The sequence below is a fragment of the Protopterus annectens genome, chromosome 5.part0 (genome assembly GCF_019279795.1).
Source record: "Protopterus annectens isolate FY-2018-M chromosome 5.part0, PAN1.0, whole genome shotgun sequence".
Classification (NCBI taxonomy): domain Eukaryota; kingdom Metazoa; phylum Chordata; order Ceratodontiformes; family Protopteridae; genus Protopterus; species Protopterus annectens.
Genome location: NC_056735.1, coordinates 906,303,775 through 906,319,426, shown reverse-complemented (window position 1 = coordinate 906,319,426; position 15,652 = coordinate 906,303,775). Strand labels below are relative to the sequence as shown.

Sequence of the window (15,652 nt, the reverse complement as noted above, 5' to 3'; positions counted from 1 at the left end):
ATAAGAGGGAATGGAGGGAAGGCATAGAGAAGTCCCGTGGGCCAATCGTGTACCGTCTCTGGGTGCTTCCCCTGGAGGGGGAATTAGGGAAAAATAACTGCTGCACTCGGCATTGACTGTACTGGCAAAAAGGTCGCAGCAAGGTTGTCCCCATTTTAGGAAAATCTGTTCCAATATTTCCCATTTCAGAGACCACTCGTGGGGCAGCAGGATTGCCCGTCTCATCTTGTCGGCTATCACGCTGGTTGTCCCTGGAATGTGCATTGCCACCAGGAAGCACTGGGAAGAAATCGCCCATTCCCAAACTCGCATGGCCTCTCGACAGAGTGGGTAAGATCTGGTACCGCCCTGTATGTTTATATACCACACAACCGACATGTTGTCCAACTGTATCGCAATCGTCCCTGGAGGAAGAAGGTCCTGAAGTGCTTGCAATGCCAGAAGTACCACTCTCATCTCCAGAACCTTGATATGCAGATAAGCCTTGTGTTCTTGCCATGTGCCGTGGACCATCCTGCCCAGATAATGCCCCCCCACCCGACCTGGGAGGCATCCGTGGTCACAGTGGCAATGGGTTGGGCAGGCACAAAGGGAGCTCATGTAAGCAAATTGTTGGGGGCTATCCACCAACGAAGGTCCTTTTTGCATGGTTCTTTCATGCAGAATAGAGTGATTCAGCGATAGATATTGGAACGACCAATGGGAGAACAGAAGCCATTGAAGGATTCTCATATGCAACCTGGCTAGATGTATTAACAGAATGGTTGAGGCCATCGTTCCAAAAAGTTGAAGAATCCACTTTGCTTTGACCTTCCGGAGTGGGAGAAGTCACTGAACTTGTGAGATGAGGTTTTGTGCTCTTTCGGCGGGAAGACGAACTGTCATATCCACTGTGTCTACCACTGTGCCTATAAAAATCACAGATTGCGAGGGCAGTAATGCAGATTTTTCCCAATTTATGGAGATCCCTAGTTGAGCACAAAGCTGAATGGTGATGTCCCTGTTTTGAAGAAGTAGATGCCTGGTGGGGGCGGTCAGGAGCCAGTCGTCCAAATACAGAAACATCTGGAATCCCTGACGTCTCAGGTGAACTGTCACTACTGCCATGCATTTGGTGAACACCCTGGGGGCTGTGGTGAGACCAAAGGTCAGAGCACAAAACTGATAATGGCTGGCTCCCAGCCGGAAGCGCAGATACCTCCTTGACGCCTTGTCCATTTTTATATAGTAGTAGGCGTCTTGGAGATCTAGAGAGCACATCCAATAGTCTTTCCCTAACAACGAGAGTATCGACTGCAGTGTTACCATCCGAAACTTGTCCTTTTTCACAGATTCATTTAATCTGCTGAGGTCCAATATTGACCTCCAGTCTCTGGTTCGTTTTGGGACTAAAAAGAACCTGGAGAAAGTTCCGGGTCCTATCTGGTCTGCTGGCATGGGCTGAATGACTCTTTTTGAGAGCAACTTGTTGATCTCTACAGTTGCCTGATCCCTGTGATTGGGTGGAACATCTGGGATCTTCTTGGGAACAAACGGTGGAAGGGAAAAGGGTATGATATAGCCTCTGGTAACAACTCTTTGTACCCACTTGTCTTGGGTTATATTTAGCCAGGCTTCTGGATACAAAGAGATGTGACCCCCAACTGGCCCCACAGAAATGCAGTCGGGCTCCACATCAGGAGCGCTGATAAGGCCGCCCTCGAAAGGAACCATGGCCTTGCTGATATTGCAGACCACCCCTGCCTCTAGGGTGACATCTACCATTTCTCTGCCTCTGAAGGAGGATGCACTCTGTGTGTCTGGAAAGGCCCTCTGGGACTTTTTGAACCACATCTTACTTCCCCTTTGACCTTTGGGGTATGGTCAAGAGGGAATGGTAAAATGGGCTCCCACGGCAGAGAGAGTCTTTCCTTCCTGTTCACACCGAGTGAGTGTATCGTTCACCTTGGAACCAAACAAGGAAGAACCATCAAATGGGGCGTTGGTGAAGGTGGACTTAAATGGCTCCACAAATTACACAAGCGCATCCAGGAGTGGCACCGAAGGGCAACTCCTGAACCCACTGCTCTGCTCGCTCCATCAGCCGCATGAGATATGAGCCACATGGAGGAGTTAACTATGGAATTTAGGGTGGAAAACTGAGCAGGGATCCTATTCGGGACTCCCTCAGGACAAGCACCCTGTATGGAATCTTCTAACTCCTTGAGGAGATCCCTCTGCAACCTCGTGAAATGTGTAAGATAGTTCAGGGATAGAAGTGTAAAGGCCGCTGAACTAAATACGCGCTTCCCAAATCTGTCCATCTGCCGATACTCATTGTCTGGCGGATGTACAGAGGAAGAAGTCTCCGCCAACTCCTTCTTCATGGCTGCTGCCACCACCACGGCATCTATGGAAATGCCCTTAGATAAGAATTCTTTTCCAGGAGGGGTAGACAGGAACTTATTTGGTCTTCTAAGTACTGGCATCGAGAGTATCCCACACCTTCCGTCTAACCAGATCCATTAGCTCGTCGAAAGGTGGAGACACCCAAGAGGCAGAGGGTTGAGACTCGAAAGCCTTCAGATACACTGGCTCCTCATCAGAAGGGTTGACAGTGGGCCAGTCGCACCTCTGTTTAAGTATCTCTAGAATGTCCACAAAGGAGACATCATCAGAGGACGACTTAGGGGACCCCTCCGAGTCATCGAGGTCAGTGTCCGATGTCAGAGACTCATCCTGGGAGTCAATATGCTTCCTCTTGCATACTCTCTTCCACGGGGTCTCCTCAAAAGGACCTTCTGTGGATGCCATGGAAGAGTGGGGGCCACCAGCCGGTGGTTCCTGAGGCTGTGGAACTCTGCTGTCTCCGGAGAGAGTAGGGACTGAGACCGAAGTGGGAGCCCTGGGGGGGGGGACTGCTTGGACCACTGGTAGGGGCTGTAGACTGTGACAGCACACTCCTCATCACCTCAAAGCAGATCTCTCTGGCTCTGAAGACCGTCCCCGCCCCGAAGAGACAAAGGACGGTGCCGGAGCCAGAGCCATTGGCTCCGAGATAGATGTAGGGTTCGAGCTCACCCTGGTGGAAGCACCGAGAGGAAGGTTCAGAACCAACAAAGATTGATTAAAAACCTCCCCCTCAGTGCCAACAGAAGAGCTTCGGTCCCTGGACATGACGGACGGAGCCGAATGTGTCAGAGCCAAACTCTGCTCCAATGCAACAGCAAGGGGAGCCGGAACCGAGGGGTCCTCCGTTGGTAACAAGCACTCTGGCTCCAAAAAACCAACATGGCTTGGAGGAGGAATCACGGATGGAGACAAAACTGGTTTGAGTAGCTCCGGAGCTGAATGGGTCGGAGCCAGCAAAAATTTAGGCAGGGCAGACGACTTGAGGAGTCTCAGCACTACCCTCTCCACATCTTCTTCCAAAAGACTCCTGGAAGACCTGGAAGATAAGGTTGGGGATCTCAACCTAGCAGGCACTGGAGATTTGACCATCAAAGAGACCAGTAGGGACTCTACAGACTGGCTCCGAGAAGCAGAGTCAACTATTTGCAAGGATTCAGCAGTCGGCACCGAAGTATCTGTGACCAACTCCGAAACCACAATGCTCTCCTTCGGCTCTGAAGACTGAGGAGTAGAGGAGGCAGGTTTTATTAATTTGGCAGGCGGCTCCGAAACACTAGCTGGTGCCAGAGAAGGTCTTTTTGAACCTTTAGATTTTGAGTCAGATCTTGACTTCGAAGACTTAGACGAAGAAGCCGAAGAACCAGACAAAGCTTCCTCGAAGGTTGACTTCAAAAGACCCCTGAGTATCAGTTTGTTCTTTCTCTCCTGCAACACCCTAGGAGAGAAAGCATGACAGAATAAACATGATTCTTGCAAATGGATGTCTCCCAAATAGTAGAAACAGCTACTGTGGCCATCGGTCAGAGACATTTTCTGGGAGCACTTCATGCATTTTTTAAACCCAGAGGGTTTGTGCTCTTTGCTATCCTTAGACATTGCAACCCACAAGCAATCAGCGGAAAAGAATAAGGGAAAGAAAATGACTGAGGACTAGGTCCTCTAACTAAAATGGGCCTAGCCCTGCAGACGAATTACACGAGGACTAGGTCCTCTAAGTTAAACGGGCCTAGCCTGGTGTAAGATATAAAACTAGATTTTCCACTAACACTAGACCGATTCAGTCACACAGAAGAATATTTTAAATAAACTACAGTGGAAGCAACACGAGGACTAGGTCCTCTAAGTTAAACGGGCCTAGCCCTGTGAAGAAACGGGTCTTCTAAATTAAACAGACCAAGAAGCACAACACACGCACACGCTGAAGGGTAGCAAATAACAACTATAAGGAATTAAGACTTGATTGTACTAGTCACTTTTTATACAGTCATTTTTCTAAATTTTACTTAATCTGATGCTGTAATACTCTAAGTGCCTTTCTCAAATCTTTCGACTTTTTTTAGTCTTTTTTAAACTATTTTCAAATTTTATATTAGGTGTTTCTGTACGTCTTATTTAGTATGACTTTATTGGAGCTTTTCTCCCCGGGCCTCCACTGAAAATGGACATGTATCCAGTTGGACTAGCCCGGTCAACAAATGTAAAATAAAATAAAAATAAATAAAATAGAGGGTCCCCACTAATGAACACCAGTCAACAATAATCGCTTGACAGGAAATAATCAATAGGAGCCCCTATTGATCAAAAATGGCGAACTCGCCAAACTAATTCTCTAGACAAGGAAAAAACGCAAGTGCGTCTAACTACTGAAAAATAGCAGACTACTATACTAGTCACACAAGGCCACAAGGCAATTTAGGTAAATCCAAACTGTAAATAACAGGAAAAAAGGCGAAACTGACAAAACTAATGGTTTAGGTAAAGCGCAATTGCACCTAACTACTGGTACAGGATACCACTAAAAAGGTCACATAACAATCACAAGACAATAAAGTTAAAGTCCTATAATAGATATATTCAAAACTATGCAAAGGATACTAGAATAATGAAAATGTGCAAAAACATAGCCAGAGCCAAGAGAAGCACATCCGAACTCATTGACGCGGCAAACGAGATCTGGGGATTGCACTGGTGCACCATGGGATACCTGCTAAGCCACGAGCCAACCAGAAGTCTTCAAGCTTGAAAATTGGCCGAGTTGGAGCAGAGTATCGGCTCTGAACCCATATGTAAAACTGAAGGTGAGGTTGGACTACCTAACATTAAAAGTTTTCAGACAGACCTCAGGAATCTTTCGATATCATGCCAAAAAGTTAAGAGGACTTGAGCAATCAGAAAATACATTTCTAAGTACACACTACCTTTGTCTGTGAAGGTGGCTTCTACACATTTGTATTTTTCTATAAATGTGGTAGGTATAAAAGCATCTACCGAGAAATTTCAATCACAGACTACAAAGCTCCTAATTTCCACCAAACTTCAGATTAGTTAATTAATGTCAACTCATTGCTTATTTGGCTGTTTATGAATGTCTAAAATGGAGTATATTTTAAGTTAAGGAAAACAGCCATATATATATTTTCATTCCTTTTAGTGCATGATATATTCAGTGTGTTCTCAAAAGTAGAGCACATTGAACAGGAAAGCGCAAGTATTTCATGTTTGCGGATTTTAACACCAAATGTTTATCCTGCAAAAAACATGTACTCAGTGATGTACGAAGTTAAGACAATAACATAATAAAAATCCATCTCTCAGTTCTAACATGTCTTAGCAAGGTAGTGGAAAAATACTAGTGTTAAATAGTTCAAAGTTTACCTGGAGATTTATGCACTGTTCCTGGGCATTTAGAATAGGTTCAAGTGCTGTCACAGAACAACAATTGCCCCATTATGCCTTTTGACACCATTTTTCAAAACATGGGTGAGGTCAATCATAAAGGTGCTACCTGATATTATTTTTCAAAAAATGCATAATGTAGGACTTAGAGCTAAGCCACTCTGGTAGCATAGAGGGATAAAGACCTGACTACCTCTCAGCTGACCCAGGTTTGTTAAGCGGCTTGGGTGACTCGGAGCAGCAGAGAAGGGATGGGCATGCCCATCCAAGGTAGGATGGTGCTCATTGATATGCTCCCTAAGGGGTGGCATGGTCCAAAGAAGGGAGTTGTCCTCAAAATGATCAATGAGCACAGGCAGCAGGAAAAGGAAGTGGGTAGGTCATAATAAAATCCCCCTTGAATGGAAAACAGATGAGCTGAGCCCCCAGGACACCCTCAAGATACACAACCCCCCCCCAAAAAAAAATAGAGCATGTCCGGGAGGTTGGAGAGTAGCTGATAGACTCAGTGTGGACACTGGGTACTGGAGGCCATGCAACACGGAGTCCGAGGGGACCAAAAAAAAAAAAAAAACCTTAAAGGTGTCATCTTTGCTGACTTAAAGCATTTCAGTCTGTCTCTTACAAACTTTTACTCTCCTAACTTTTTGTGACTGTAAAAAACAAACTCATAGCTTGTTGACAATGACATCAACAAATCTTTCATAGTACAGACAAATGACTCACTTAGCTCTTTTAACTACCATTTCCAAAGGGGCAGACCTGCACTCTGATGAAAGCAGGTTCAAGCAGATTTTCTTCTCTACTTTTAACTGCATTTTGTCGAAACCATGTACATTTATACTACTACTCAGAGCAAAGAAGACAAACTAATGTGTCTTGCTAAACTTATGCACTATTGCACATGAGCTGGTGGTACAAAGCTAGTGTCTCTGTATTTCATTATTTTACATGTGCACCACAAGGACCCTTTATAAATCACAACTTAATTACAACACCATTCAAAATATGAGTACTGTGCATTTCAGACAAATGGAGGAGAATTTATCGGTCATTTTGAAATGTATATCTTTAATAAATGTATTCTAATGTTTACTATAACTCAAACTGCAAAAATTAAAAATAGGAAAAAGGCTCTTGAAAAATAGGTACATCTAACTTAAAATCAGGACATTTAAATATTATAAAATTTGAATATCAAATAGCAAATAACTTTTCCGACTTCCAGTAAGAATATGGGATACTACCCAAAACACTTTTAAAAAACAGAGTGACAAAAATGATGGAAAAATATAAAATTATCAAAGAGACTGTGTAAAACCTGTAACCTTTAATGCACCGCATTGCAAAATTCTGCCACACAAAGGCATCTATTTTTTGCTTCAGAAAATTGGAGATGTGCATCTTTTTCGTTTGAATTATTTTTGCCACTATTTTGTTAATGTAGTGTAATTTTCAATGTACTAGATAACTTCAAAAGTCACATGTGATGAGGGGTATTCAGAAAATTGTATGAGGAGGTAAATCAAGCCCAAAAATAGAGATATCCTGTGCAGGGGTAAATCAAGCCTGAAAACAGAAACATTCCTCCAAAATAGGGACAGTTGAGATGTCTAATGCTTACTACTTAAGCACCACAGTAAGAAGAAATAAAATATAAGCCAGATAAATGAAACATAAGAAATGCAAGAAAAATGAAAAAGTGTGTATGCTAAAATCATCAGAGTTAAATATAGCACATCACTGTGTGTTAAAATAAACTTGCCTAAACAAAATATACTTAAGGGACATCTTAAATGAGGCATAGGTCCAAATCAAAGAAGGTAACTGATTCCAAAGGGCTTGTCCAAAGGATACAAAGTGAACACATCAACATTAGCATTTAATATTGTCCATTAAGAAAAACACAAAGCATCATAATCTCAATCAGGTATGGAACTTGGAGAAACATTATCTAAATGACAGCAGATTTTGTTACTGTGAAAGAGCAACAACATAATACTTATTGTTTTGGGATGTAAGTTGCTTAGCAAAGACAAACAATTTGGTTACCAAAGTTAATTTAGAAGAGTATTCTAGGTCAATTTCCAATTATACAGAAACATTCTACATGAGATACTGAAAAATATGACACCTTGAAGGAAACAGAAGCATAAGCAGAGAATGATGATCTCAAGAGTTTGGTGAAAGCATTTGACAGTTCCGCGGTATTTGAATGAACTGGACTGACTTGGGTACAGAATTCATAATAAGATGTAGACACCCTCATTTTCTAATGGTGATTCTACAGTGTTGTCCATTAGGTACTTCAGTGATAAATTAGCAGATTTTATTTTGCATGGTTTGAAAGGTCAATAAATTTTAGTCTTGAGGTGGCCCTAGTAACAAGGATATCACCCTGCGGGACATGAATTAGCACTGCTTTCTCACCAGACTGTTTATATGTTTAAATTGCTGATTGCATAACAGATTTATTTTTTTATTACTTTGCCACCACTATCTGTCAATCATCAGCTTTGTCTTGACCAATGGGATCATTCGATCTCCATCACTGAGCTGAAATTCGACCAGGAGGGGCCATCACGGTGATTCATGACTTTTTCCTTTATATGGCATATCCTTATATGTACTAACCTTGTCTGTCTTTGCCTGAAGCAAGGTTGGTTGTTTCTGCAGTCTCCTCCAGCAAACTGCACCCATCCAATATGTTCTGGGACATGTGCAATCCTGCCCACCCCCTGGGAGAGGAGAGTGATACAGGTCCCTTTATTGTCCCCTCCACGTTTTGGTTCCTCCACTGCTGGGGCTGCTAACTGAATCCTGGGCAGCTGGGTCTGAGTTAAATTTCATCTCTGTGTACTATGGTGCCAGGTCTATAAGCAGTCTAGAGAATGTACCAATCAGTTTATGCATATGAGGGTAAAAGAAAAATAAATGGTCCAGACAGGTTTCCAATGTTTTTGTTTAAACATACCCCAGGATTCAATAATGTCTGCACTAAGTGATTACCCATTTTTAGTCAATAACTCACAACTTCTTCCTCCTAATTTTAGTTTTCCTACTGAGATTCTTGTAGCTTTAATTATTGACAGGGATTCATAAAGGTTACTGCAAAGTGTAGACTACGTGTACACATAGTATAATCTTCTGAGTGATTAAAAAGCACAAAAATGTAATAAGAATGTTCTTGAATACATATAGTGTACACTTAGTGCACGTAATGTAGGCATTATTGAATCTGGCCAATAGAAATTTAAAAGAAAAGGAACTCTTTCAAAGCAAACCAAAATGAGAAAGAATTCATGGGTACCTTATTCACAACTTGGTAAAAAGAATGTGGGCACTAACAATCCCACAATTCATTTAAGAGAGCAGTAATGTGGGTTGCAAAAGAAAAAGTAAATGCATTTGGGTATGTGTACACTGCAACACACTGAGGTACAATTGGAAAATGTTGCTATAAAAATTAACAGCTTTAAGCAGATAACAATGTTAATGTAGTGCTTAGTCATTTTGATTAATCAAGTGTTAGAATGGGTACATAAAGCACTCAAAAGAGATTACTTCAAAACATGGACCTTTCATTTATTACTTTTAATAAGATGTAGTTATGTTGAAAGTGCTCCTTTTAAAGGGTTTTGGTTTGCTTCGGAAGTGAGCACCCATATTACATTACCATGGTTTTATTTTACTATATTTCAGCATTAGTGAGAACTAATAAAGCTTATTCAGCATAGGCAGAGCAATGCAGAATGGTGAATGGAAGTTAAGAAATATTAGTTTATTAGAAGAAACAATTAAGTGGGCAGGAAATCAATGCGAATTACTCAAACATCACCATGCATCTCACCGTTGTTGGCCCTGTCAGTGTCTATGCTAGAAGCATAAACAAAACAACAGCATCAAAAAGCTGGAATAATAAAGCAAAACAGTACACAAATGCAGTGGACAACCGCTCTTTGTAGGTATGGGTTTAATAGGTTCATAGGTTCCTAGGATGATACTAGGTTAGTGGCCTAGCCAAGAATTTCGCCCATGTTCCCTCAAAGTCAGCACCTGTTTCTCCTATCCAGCTGGGACACAGGTGGGTTAAGACTAATTGAAGAACCAAGTCAGGAATTCTGAGATGAAATATTCAAAAGCTAGGTGTCCAAGTTAAGTCTGAATGACAGAAATTAAGCATCAGATGTAATCCTTGTGAATAAAGGTGAAGGTTGACTCAGAGGAATGAGAACTGTCATGTTATAAACATTTACGAGTTAACTTGTTCCTATGAATGCAGAATAACAATTCAGAGAATTACTGTATTTGCTTGCAGTTATGGCTACATCACACGAACAGTGGGTGCAGGTGAAAACGTGCATTGTTCAATGAGCAAAACAGTGGCACTTTAAGTGGGTCTGTCAGTGGGAAAGAACTGATTTCTGCAGCAGCAGCAATTACAACAAAATGTTCCAAAGAAAAACACATGAGGTGCAATAATAAGAAAAACTTCAAAATGTTATTCTCCCCAAGATACTGGCTTACTGTACCTGATGGTGAACAGCTGGACTGCCCTGTCTTTTTCATGAATGGGCTTGTCATCAGAAATACTTTTATATGATTAAGATTGGTATCCTGGTGGGATGTGATTACATACTGATAACAAATGGTCTCCTGATGGGATGTGATTAGAAGTCTTCTTAATAATAACATGTGAATGGTGAATGTTCAACACATACAGCTGTCCGACAAAAGTACAAAAGATATTCCAAGTAAACTATACGGCAGCACAGTGACATAGTGCTTTACCTTGTTTCCTCTAAGTTCCAAGGACAAGATGCTGCCTGTGTGGAATTAAACATTCTCCCTATTTCCAGAGTGATGCTCCAGCCTACAAACACATTCCACAACATGATGCTTGGTCTGCCTAGCTACTCTAAAAATATTCATGCATATGCAGTTTTTGCCCTTGTACCTGAGGCTAAGGCTGGCAGCAGTTTCCAAAATATCATTGTCATAACTATTTATAAATATGAAATCTGATAAAGGAATATCGTAAAGCCTCAGTTTGTGTATGCATGTTTTTTATCATCTGGCACTTCTGAAGAAGCAGGATATTTCTAAAACCGTTTCACAGTTGTCTTCAGTCCTGGCACTTTTTCTTCAATTCATTTAACTTTCTCTGACAGAAAGAAGTCATTTGCGATAAAAGTGCTGCAAACTTAAACATGAAACTATTTGCCAGAAAACACTGTTGTTGGAAAGTATTCCAGCTAATGTGAAAACACAGCAAAGAACATGTTTGTGTGCAGCATGCAATGGATTTTCAAGTCGTGCTTTAAGAGGGTGACTTGAGCAGAAACAGTGACAGTGGTTTAGACTGTTGCCTGTAAGTTCCAAGGGAGAGATGCTGTATGTGTGGAATTACACATTCTCCCCCATATTCCAGGGTGATGCCCTCTGAACTTCCCTGTACTATAAGCAATTATTACTCTTTTATTTAAATCCTAAATGTCCTGATGTGGTGGACACACTGATGTGTGTTACACACAACGCACCATGTATTCAAAGATGAGATTACAATGTCATCTCCTCTTTTTGTGTGACCTTTTAGTTAAGTTAGAATGGCAGTACTGAAAGTTACTGCTTACTTTCAGAAATAGTGTCAATAACTACATTTCAGTATCACAGATTTGTGCTCTTGATGTTATTTACAATCAGTGCAATCAGACCTTTTGTTCAATAGCAGAAACTAAACTTCCCTTTAAAAAAGCAAGACTGCTAACTTTGTGATATCTTGCAAGCATTCCTCCCAATGTCACTCCTTTGGTCAACTTCCAGTCTGAAAAACTGACTTCACTATGACAACAGTGCTGACTTAGGTCTTCACAGTAAATTTGCAAGTTCAGTACATTAATGGCCCAAATAGAAGGGAAAGAGCGCAGTGAAATAAACACCATGTTACACAGTTAATTCCTGGGCCAAATGTCTTTAGTGCAGCAGATTAAATATTGTGAAAGTCAAGGAGCAAATTCCAAAGGAAAATATTACAAGAGGTCATGCAAACTCAACACAGTAAATACTGTGGAAGTTAAATAACAATGACAGGACAAACGAGATAAGAAAGAACAAAACCATGCTTTACTTATATGTAAACATGCAGACAACTTTGTAAGGAGGATAATATGGTATATAGTATGGTGACAACACAAATACAATAACCAAGAAAATCCATCCACAAGATTAAAACACAAATTAAAAAACACTTGCAGTTGTCAGAAGTAAAATGCAATATCGTTTTAATTAGCGCTTTCATCCATGTCATTTCAAACATGAACTTCATCAAATTAAAAGGCTCCCTCATCTCTAATGCTTAAATAGTAAAATCATACACTGCCATCTAGTGGCTATTAAGTCATACTGCTTAAAAATACTACTTTGAAACAGTAAGATCTTATTCAATAACCAATCAATTGTACTTCACTCTGAAAAAATACATTAAACACAGTCATGAACATTATTCACTTCATAATAACATTAACTAATCACTAAGTTAAACTGTAAACCACCATTAAATTGTTACAATGTTATACTTAGATCTGCGCCCTTTTAAGTAGTAATAAACTACTGATGGACATTCTATTATTGATACCCGCGGGACAAGTGGCATGTAGAAACACTTGCCAATTTACTACACACTTCTCAATATACACTTCCCAGTTACCCCCTTCAAAAAAGGCATTTTTTTCCAGTACAAAAAAACACTAACATTTCTTAATTTTGTGGAGAGGTCCCACCGTTATAAATCTGTTTTGAGGAATGGTCTTGATATTCTGGTGGTAAGAACATATGAGAATTACAGTTATTGAAGGGAGTGCAAATCATGACAATACTGATGCATTTCAAAGGGCATTGGTATGCATTTACACCACAGCTACCAATTATGTTAAAGGCATGTTAACAAGAAATTGGTTTAACTTTATTACAACCCATGGTTTAGATCATTTTTTGGGCAACAGCCCTACCTTGGTATTTAGAATGGGGGTTAATCTTAAGAAGAGATTTGAGAACTGTAGTAAGAGAAAGTGGTAAGACCATATGGCAGCTAAGGGTATGTACAAATGTGGTGCTTGCAAACAGTGTAGATACGTTTTTGAGGGTGCCAGTTTTACTATAGGCACCTTTCCACGATTGGTCTAATCTAATGGAAAATTGAATTGTAACACTGAGGATGTGAGTTTAGCACAATGCAGTTTACGCCCTGCATTATGTGTTGGTAAAACATTAACGGCTTTGAAGGTTAGAATTTACCAACATAATTATGCCATTAAGAAGAAAGATGGTGATAAGGCATTATATAAACATTCAGTAACTTGTGAACATTTTAAGAAATTTTTATTTTTTGTACTGAAAAAAGCATTTTTTAAGGGATAACTGGGAAGAGTGAATTATATTGGCAAGTGTTACTACATGCCACTAGTCCCCCAGGTATCAACAATAGAACATCCATCAGTAGTTTACTATTAATTAAAAGGGCACATATCTAATTATAACATTGTAAAAATGTAATAGTGGTTCATCATTTAAAGTTAAAAGTGAGTTAATGTTCATGAGTGTGTTTAATGTACTTCTTTAGAGTGAAGTACGATGGATAGGTTATCGAATACGATCTTATTGTTTCAAAGTAGTTTTATTTTTAAACAGTGTGGCTTAACAGCCACTAGGTGGCAGTGTAAGTTTTCACTATTTATGGGACACAGATGAGTAAGCCTTTTAATCTGATGAAGTTCATGTGTGGAATGAAGTAGATGAAAGTGCTAATTAAAACGATATTGAATTCTTTCTGTCGACTTCAAGTATTTTTTAATATATGGTAAGGAAAAGTCATGTTTATTTAACAAATATAATTAGTAGCATCTCAATTATGTTCCAAATGCATTTTTTAATCACAATCATAATGAGCTACACACACCTACCTTGAGCTGTAAACAACAGTGGAAAAAGAGAAAGGTGCCCCGTTGTTGACAAAACAAGAAATATTCCAGCTTCCTTTTTGCCTTTCACAGCAAGCAGACTACAGAGACAGAAAATAAATAAATAAAATAAAGAAACAAATCAATCAATCAATCAATTACTTATTTAAAAAAGGAAACTACCCTTCCAGTCAACTTTGCTAAAAACACTATTAACAAGTAAAATATATAAATAATTATCTGCTAGTGCTACTGTCTTAATATGCCTTACCTTTACGGACTGTTATTGACCTTCTGCTATCTAAAACACAGGCCAAAGGAGGAAATCACATTATATCAGATAATCCTAACAAGAGATGGGAATTTTATTTATTTATTTATTTAACATTTGTTAACCGGGAAAGTCCGACTTGGAATGAAGCCAATTTTCAGCGGAGGCCCAGGGAGAAAGGCTCCAGACACGTCTTTGTAATGTGGGAGGAAACCGGAGTACCCGGAGGAGACCCACACGAACGCAGGGAGGACATGCAGACTGCACACAGAAGGCAACCCAGCCAAGAATCAAACCAGAGAACCTCTTGCTGTGAGGCAACAACTCTACCGCTGCACCACTGTGCTGTCCAACACACAATGCGTAACAAATGAAATAAGCAAAAATTGCATGGGGGGAGGGTATACTGAGGCCTAAAGAGCACAAAGCTTGCAGATTTAGGATACCCAGTTTTAACACAGATGAAGACAGGAAAGAAGCAATTCAGGCAATGACAATAAAGACAATGCAGTGTCTATTTAAAGCCAGAAGGAAGGAGAGACAGACAGATTAACATAACAAGACATAAAATTTGTACCTCTGAATAAAGGAGGTGTATGAAGTACATTATAAAAAATATGTTATTTATTTTATTTCTATTAGTTTTCCATGGTAGAGCACTGATCTCTATGGACCTTTTTCAAACTCAGCCTGGGAGGGCCTGATTACATGACTTTCTCAGTTACTCGGTTAGGCAATGAAATTAAGTTCAGCAATGGCATGCAAGAAGGTGGCATCATTTAGAAGAACATGCAGGAAGGAACAAAAGCAGATAATCTGCGTACATAAGTAGGATATTATAAGATATTATGAGCAATCTTTTTTTTTTCTTGTCAAAGAGATTATAGTATGTGACTGGAAACCTTCCCCTGGGGAAAGTGGAATTAAAAATAATTAAATAAAGCAATGTAATGAAAGAAAATGGCCTAAGCTTAAGAGTCTTCATTTCTGATGACTATAAGAGCAGGACTTTAGCCCAGAAAAAACACAACACGGTTACAAGGGGGAAAGAAAACAAACCTGAGCAACTTATTATCTGATATTAATTACAAACTGGTCAGACAAGTTTGAAGATTGTCTGCATGTGACGTTATGAAACACTGCTGTGAGCTGAATTCAGATGAGAAAATGCATAGTCTAAATAGTCTCTGAAGAGAATAAAATCACATAGGCATTGGTTCTCTCACCTCCAACCTATACTCTCAGCCCACAGACAAAAGAAAGTAAGGATCCTTAACCACCAAACAGGGACAGCTCAATGTCAAAATGATTCTCTAAATGAAGAACAAGTACTGGAAAAAATAAGAAGAAACCCACATTAGTTGAAGTCTTGGCAACAACTCTTTAAATAAGCAGCAAACTACACAACAATTAATGCAGAGTATGCCTTAAAGGCTCCCTGGACAGACATTCACCTAGATACAAAAGAAGAAAGGCAAAACAGATGTTCAGTTAAGAGGAACTCATGATTCTAATAAAGACCATATGCTTGGTTAACATCTGCATCCTAAAGAAGCACATAAATATAGTATAAAGACTGGTGGACAAAATCCACAGGATGAAACACTGTACAGTTTTGCTCTGTGGTCTCTGTGAACTT

General features: G+C 40.1%; 1 protein-coding gene across 2 annotated transcripts in view; it reads right to left on the bottom strand.

The window, feature by feature from the left end:
- ALG8 (ALG8 alpha-1,3-glucosyltransferase) overlaps positions 1 to 15,652 on the bottom strand; it is a 625,276-nt gene that overhangs the window by 70,495 nt on the left and 539,129 nt on the right. For both annotated transcript variants that reach the window (XM_044072699.1, XM_044072700.1), the window contains one exon: positions 13,746 to 13,843. In XM_044072699.1, the coding sequence (XP_043928634.1) occupies positions 13,746 to 13,843 (98 nt within the window). The remainder of the gene's footprint in view (positions 1 to 13,745; positions 13,844 to 15,652) is intronic.